At 41.9% G+C, this 7,792-nt stretch overlaps 1 protein-coding gene across 1 annotated transcript; it reads right to left on the bottom strand.

Annotated features, from left to right (window-relative positions):
- LOC109727881 (WUSCHEL-related homeobox 9-like) lies at positions 6,032–7,792 on the bottom strand. The gene is made up of 2 exons (XM_020258079.1): positions 7,125–7,792; positions 6,032–6,538 (listed from the first exon to the last, which is right to left on the bottom strand). The coding sequence occupies exons 1-2, from the start codon at positions 7,561–7,563 to the stop codon at positions 6,327–6,329; spliced, it is 651 nt and encodes a 216-aa protein (XP_020113668.1). The 5' UTR covers positions 7,564–7,792; the 3' UTR covers positions 6,032–6,326.

Here is a 7,792-nt window from a genome sequence, read left to right as displayed (position 1 = left end):
GTTTTGTCGGATAACAATTGGTGATAAATTTACACACATGCGCACGAGTGTTGCATGAGATACCATGGTGTTATGAGGTCGGTGTCTTTATCTGCTGTGTTTGTGGTTTAAAGTATATCCTTTGTGTTTGGTTCCTTTATATGGGAGGTCTTCGTGTGTTCGTTTTGATGTAACTGGTTGTACTTGTTGTGAAAAGAGAATCCAATGGTATACAGATTGCAATGTCGAGAATAGCTGGAAATCTTGAACTCTCTGACCTTCTGATGTTGTAAGGACACAGCAGATCATTTTGTTAATACTTAGGAGACAGATTGTTTTGAGGTACTGACTCTTGCTTGAGATGGCTGAATTCCCTATTTGGGCGTGAGAAGTTGACTGTATTACCTAAAGTTAGCTTATTAGGAGAATATTCTGAACTAAAACTCGTAAAAAGAACAAAATCAACTACCAGATAAAGCATGGAAACTGGCTTTAGGATTAAAGTGATAAAGTGTGCTGATTGGTTTTACGTAGCATAGTTGATTTTGTAGACGCACGATTGGATACAATTCTTGACATGCAGGATTGAAGTCTCCATTGATATGTACTCAGTTTTATCTACTTGAGTAGGGAATAGACGCCACTTTTTTTTCCCTCTTACCTTTTTTTTCTGTCCTTTTGTTGTCCTTCCCTATCGTTTTACGAGGTTATGATTGTTAGGTCCAGATCATCTTGAAACTCTTATTCAGACATCACGAGATTTATCTTGAATGATAGCAGACTTGGTTCCCCTTGTTATCATAGGACTCTCTATTAACTTTTAGTAGCAGTTGGTATGGAGCAATGACGCCAATGTTATGGAGCAATGATGCCGATTAATTATAAAGTCAGGTTCTATTTCTAACAGGGTGGAATTAAATTATCCATGATGGTGGCTGTTCGTCAGAGATGGATGCAGAAATCGTAATGGTTTATTGGCAGCACCATGGTGGTGTTCAACGTTGTGAAAATTGAAGTTGGAAAGGCTAGTAGCTACAATTATGTTTTAAATTCTGAACGCAAGATATGTTGGCTTTTGAGTATAATTCTTGGATTCAATTAGTCATGCTAATCCAACATTCCTACTTGAAAATATGTTCTTTTGCTGTGGTTATTGAAATACATTTGAGTTAAGGGAAATTATTTTATAAGGAGAACTGAATTGAGTATTCTGCTGAAATCACTGGTTTGAAGGTTTATTGGATGTTGGTCGTTCACCTGTAATAAAACATAAAAGCAACAAAATGGAGGAGCTAGAAGTCTTAGAAGTAACTGCTCTCTCGAGAAGTGAGTGCTCTGTCACTTTTGATAACTTTTTTGAGACGATGGCTATTGTTAGATTGTAATTTGGTACAGGTAATCTCAAAGCTTATGGTTACAATCAGATTGTAGTTTGGTACAGGCAATCCCAAAGCTTTTCAGAATTAAAGTTCCATTGTCAGAATACTAGCAAGGAAGAAAGAACAAATACTGCACATTTTAGTAACTTGCTTGGCTACATTATAATTATGGAAGACCAGTTTGGACTTTGGACTCGTTCTTTTATCAATCATACAGGTAAACACCGATCAATAATAGTTTTAACGTTTTAAGGCCATGACAGCTTTATCAGATTTCGGACAATCAATGCTATGATGGTATTAAATCGGTACATAATCACTACGATCTGAAAAATCAAAAAGGCTGTTGACAAGTGTCCTTTTAGCTTTTAAGTCTCCTATTTATTGCAAAAATAATCGGCGGTTTGATTGCTGTTTTATGGATTACTTAATTTTGACATATCTCTGTTATCATTTACTCCATATTTTTTCATGTGACTAAACCTTGACGGCCTCTCAAATTCCTTTAATTGATCGCCCATATTTGCTCATTCGGATCGATTGTTAACTATGCTACCGTTCCTTTAATTTGTTTTTGAGGGGATTCTTTTCATTTTTGTTAATACAAGAACATTTCAGCGAGCCACTCGTTCGACATTTGGCGGAATTAACTGATATACATACATATGTACAAGTTGGGGAGAAATAGGCGGTCATAGTTCTGTGTGTACTAGGCCTGACTTCTCTGCCAATTTGGCATTTCTGGAGCCGCGTATTACTCCATAAATTCATGAACGAATGATTTCCATCATCTTTGGGCCCCCGAGTTTGGGAGAAAGACATTTTCGGTGACATCTTAGGAACAAATTAAGACAATTTGTTTTGTTTTACTGCTATGAGGATTTTAGGAATACAAATTTCTTGTAGAGAGTGGGAAACCCAGCGGCGCTTTTATTGCAACTGTCTGTCACACACGAACGGACACGGACAGCCGGTCATTATTTTATCAGGTAAATTGTGATATATAATTTCATTAAGATGCTTCTATTAATTAGTTCCTTAAAGTGACCTAGTTATGAAGTTGATTTAAACATGCGGGGCATGTACTTTGAAACAGAGTATTACAGCTTTTGTATTTATGGGAAACCGCTTCCAATGGGATGTCTTCCACATGTGGAAGGCCGCGAGGCACAGAAAAGCATCCTTAGGGACGCCATCGCATGCGTCTAACTGTTTATCTGGCTCTCTGTGCTTCTTTTTGCTGTCTAATTTGGGAGCCCCGTTTGAATTTCACACTCTCTTGGAAACATCATCACCAGCCTGGTAGCACAACTTGGGTTGAGTTGGTTAGAGTTCGACCCAATTCAAACCATTCAATGTGACTCGCCCTGGGCGTCGAAGATCTCACACCCCGGCTGACTTGAGCTAGAGCGACCTGAGAAGTGCTGCCTGCAATAATCCGAGGATCTACAGCTGTTGTCTCTGGCGCAGGCCCGACATCCACCAACCCTTATATTCGTCTTGCCTGCCAGCCAGTCCCGTTCGCATCTTCTGCAACAGCGGACTCCACCCAGCCCCCACCACTTACTGGCATCTTTGAGTGAGGAGGACTACCCGGCACGAGCACTGCCTCAAAAGAAACGCCGGATATGCATGGTTTTCCAAGTTTGTCTCCCTTCTTGTTCTCTTTTCTACTCCCATGTCCTTCTCATTCATTCTCTTTGAATCCTTTCAAAGATTTCTTGGCTTTCGTCGTCACTTACTTTCATGCCACGATTACGCCGGTGGCCACCCACCGCAACGCACCAACAAGTAAAACTGCTCTCTGCTCTTCTTTTCATTCATTCCTGGTAAAGCCAACTCATTATATCAATAATAATTGTGATCCCGGCTCTCACTCAAATGGGAGAAGAGGAATTCTCATTGACTTAGTACTCGGGAGTCATGTACTAGCACACTAGCAACTTGCCCCTCGCTTTCATTCATTCCTAAAGGGACCAGTGAGGCCACCTTTTCTCTCTCTTACTTTATCTTTTTTTGCTATTTTTCCCTTTACCTTTGGTATATTCTTCACTCTCATTTGCTGTTGTTGCACATACTCTATCCTCTTCACATTTATATATGTGAGTGTGAGTGTGTGTGTGCGAGTTCCTTTGTGCCCCTAGAATACTGTAGGCAGACGTAGTCTCAAGCCTCTTAGGTCTTTGATCTGAAATACCATGAGAAAGGGCGGTGGGCGTGTAAGCCTGAGCCCCGATGCCGAAGAGAAGCCTACGGTTTCTCTCACATTACTTAAGACAAATAGCAAACGAGCCGGCGGAGACGCAAATAAGGTCCCCAGGGGCTTCGGTTGTCGTCTGCTAAGAACGGCCCGTTGCTCAGCGGTGAAATTCTTCAGACGCGTAAGAGCGAACATGGCGAGGGCCCTTAAAATGGTCTCTGCAAGAGGCCCATTTTATGGTCCTTCTTCTAGCACCAGTCTCCACAAGTTTGTGCCTCCTGTGGACGCTCACCAAAGCGAAGCTATTGAGGAATGCATCAAGTTCATCAACTCCTCTTCTAGAAAGTATGATTAGCGCAAGTGGCGTATAGATAGATCGATCGATGCACCTATCCTTTTATACTGCTCTTTTTGTATAATTGATGAAATCCTCTCCTCCTCCTCGTTCGTCTTCTTCTGCTTTGGCGTCTTCTATTTTTTTCTTTTCCTCTTTTTATGTCTTCTGTGTGTGTTGGGTGCGCTTGTGCGTGAATGAAAGCAATAGGGAAGTTCCGTTCCTGTTGATGTGTTCTCCTTTTTCTATTAGGTGCTAGACCTCTCGTGCTTGCGGAGCATTCTTTTGGAATCTTCTTTTCTTCCTGAAGACCACCTCACTTTGGATTTAAGTGAACATGCACGACCTTAGCTCGACAGAAAAAAAAACGACCTTGGGGGAAAAAAAAAAAGAAGTTCAATAGCCGCAACTGATGGACATATGTCTAATTTAAGCAGGAAAAGGTACGATAGGGACTCAAAAAAGAAACCTCTAAGCCTTACATTAAGAAAAGGAAAAGAGAAAAAATTGAGAAGAAGAGTTGGCCGGAGTCATTTTTCGCAAGAGAATTGGAGAGGGGTAAACACTAAACACGGGTCAAATTCGCGCTATAACATGTTATTACTGCTATGGCCCAAAGTAGTGTAAAGGGCAAGTTGGTCCGGGGCTAACAAATGTTTGTAGCCCACAAGTCTTACGTGGGCCGCACAAATGGGCCAGCCTGCTTCAGCCGCTGAATCATCTCGGGATTAGTGGGCTTTTTCAAGACCTCTTCGAGGCGAGTTTGTCCGACCTGGGTCGTGGCTTGGGAATTGGGATTACTCTTCCTTCGCACGTCCAATTTGGGCCTCCAACAAAGTTGGGCTCCCATTCACCTGCAAATGCATGCGGGCTAGCAATCTATTATATCTAAGCCGCAGAGTCTGATTAGCCAGCCCATTAAGATGTAGATGTACTTCTTGCCCCATTCAACGCCCCTTTTTGATCATCAATAGTAAACCCTTTTCTTCTTTTTTTCTTTTTTAAAAAAGAAGAAGATTTATTTGGGGTGAAGAAGAACTGGCAAAGAGTTTCAAATTGAGCAAATGATTGTTGAGCCTCTGCAAACGATTGTTAACTTTACAGCTTGTCTCTGCAGTAGGATTTCATTTGACGGAGATCTAATCTAGTATACCGGAATGCAAGAAACGTAAGTGAATTTTTATTTATTATTACCTCCCTAGCTAGTAAACTATTCTCTGCGTCTAGCGTACCGCCCTTCGTTAGCCTTTCATCGAATTTTATATTTTAACACATGAGGGCGCACCAAATTAGACGTACAGATTGAGGATCCGAGTGCTCCTGTTTTCAAATGTTTGGAATGCGGGCGGGAGCTTGCTGGAACTGCAGCTTAATTTGAAAAGGAAAAAAAAAATGTACGCAGTAGCCAGTTCGATGTGACGACTTGAGAGTACTTGTTCTTCTTTTGATCTTGCTTGATTAGTCCGTCCAACAAGACAGAGCGCGCGGTTGGGTCAACAATGACAGAAAGATGCCGCGACTGTCACGTGGCCCCGTGTGTATATATATAAAATAATGTAAGGTAATCAGTTTGACTGATGCTGTGTGCATATTTTGTCACCCCTCGGGTACGAGTTAAGTCTAAGCTATCGGCCCAAATTATTTAAATTTAATTATTATTATTAGCGTGTAGATTTTAAATAAACTAAAATTATTGGATCGTTACATATTTAATATTGAATGGATGAATTTGGTCTTTTCTATATATATATATTTTAGCATTCTAAACCCTGCTAGAAGTAAAAGTAAAAGTAAAAGTAAAATAATAATGGTGGTGTGGAGGGAGCTGCTGGGTGGTTGAAATGTTTTTCTCGCTGGGAGAGAAAGCCGTTGACAAAGAGGCGGGGGGAGGTGGGTCAGAACTCAGAAGTAAAATAAGGGGATTCAAATGGGAATCCGAACAAAAGCCCCGCGGAGTGGGTGCGCTCTCTGCAGTCGCGAATTTTGAAATCCTTGTCCTCCACGTTACGATCTCATTCATGACATATATATGAACGCATGTGTGTCTACAGTTCTCGACTCGTACCCAACGCACATGAAATAAAAATGCTAAAGAAAGACATTTTACTACATTACTTAATTAATTAATTAATTCAAGGAGACTGATCGATGTATAGTACGTACGTGGCTGGAGATCCATAATTTAACTGACTAAATTAAATGCCCATCCCATTATCTTGTTTTTTCTTTTCTTTTCTTTTTCCCCGTTTGATCAGGAGATATTAAGGCTGGGACGTACGTGTGCAAGAATAATTAACACAGTTAATTAATCTCTTACTAGCTAACCAGATAGATAGATAGATAGATAAATAGATATGACTGTATAAAGATTACACACGATCGAATAATGCAAGCAGTACCGTGGGTAGCAGCTAGATAGGGTGCCGTACGTAGTCTATAGAAAGCTGCTTAAACGCAGCTCCAATGGCGGGTCGCTCTCCGTGTCGAAGAAAGAGATGTCGGTGCAGTCGGCGCCGCTCCTCACGTACCTCAGCTTCTCGTGAGCTTCCTGCAGGTCGTAGGACTTCAAGGGGAACAACTCCAGCGTCTCGATCTCTCTCTTCGGTTGCTCCCAGCTTATCGCTTCCTGATCCGCATTCGCGTAGCCTACAACCAAAACCACTCCCTATATATGATCACCACAACAACAACTATATAGCTACTAATAATTAATTAATTTGCATAAAAATAATATTGTAGACCACTCTTTCGGCTTATATATATATATGTGTGTGTGTGTGTGTGCGCGCGTGCGCGCGCGCGCGCCCTTGCTTGCTTGAGTTGTTTCTTAAACATACATGCTGGTCCTGTTGAAGAAAAGAAACGCAAAGACTATCATGCGTAGGCTATCAATACTTGTGTACATGTTTCCTGGTCCTCTTACCAAATGATTGGCGGAGGTGCACTCAATATCTATTAATTACATATGTTCTAACAAAAGAGCAAGCTGTTGGAATATACATCCGTCTCATGCATGCTAATTAATTTGCTAAATACAAAAGAGAGATACATACATTAATTTATTATTGCTTTCGGAAACTAATGCATATAGAGATAGATAGCTCTATCGCAAATACCTTTTTGTCTCTAGGAAAGGAAAAGAAAAAAAAAAATTAAGTACGTAATAAACTAATTATTATATAACAAAGTATATATAAGCTGGTTAGAAGTAACTAATAATTAATACTCTTACTGGGGATGAATAATCGATGATTGTAGTTTGTCCTGCTGGGCTGATCCCTCTTGGTCTCGGGAGGCATCAGGAGGAGGAGTGTTGTGGTCTCGTCGTCGTCGTCGTCGTCGTCGTCGTCGTCGTCGTCGTCGTCGAGCGCGGGCGACGCCCCGCGGCGTCGCTTCTTGAGATGGTGATGGTGATGGCGGTGGTGGGGGTGGCGGCGGTGGTAGTGGTGGTGGCGCTCTCGGGCCTTGTGGTTCTGGAACCAGTAGAAGACGTTCTTGCTCTCGATCTTGCCGAAGGAGCTGAGGTGGGTGGAGATGCGCTGAATCTGGTCGGTGGTGGGCGTCCTCAGCCCCGCCCTGAACAGCTCCGTCAGCACCTTCACCTGCTCCGCCGTCGGATTCCACCTCCCGCACTTCACCCCCGCCCTCCCCGCCGCTTGATCATCCTCCATCGATGATCCTATAAATCAATATCAATATATATATATATAGTACTTATGATCTCCTGCTTTTATTAAATGAGTGGCTTCTGGCGATCGAGCTAACTCGCTCGGCGCTTCTTGCTCAGCAGTGAGCAGAGCAAGTCCCAGAAATCAAATGGAATTAAACAAGAGGAGCAGCACCGTCAGCAGATAGATAGATAGATAGATAGATAGATAGATAGATAGATAGATAGATAGA

Source organism: Ananas comosus, linkage group 23 (genome assembly GCF_001540865.1).
Source record: "Ananas comosus cultivar F153 linkage group 23, ASM154086v1, whole genome shotgun sequence".
NCBI classification, from domain to species: Eukaryota; Viridiplantae; Streptophyta; class Magnoliopsida; order Poales; family Bromeliaceae; genus Ananas; species Ananas comosus.
This window is presented reverse-complemented; position numbering and strand designations above follow the sequence as displayed.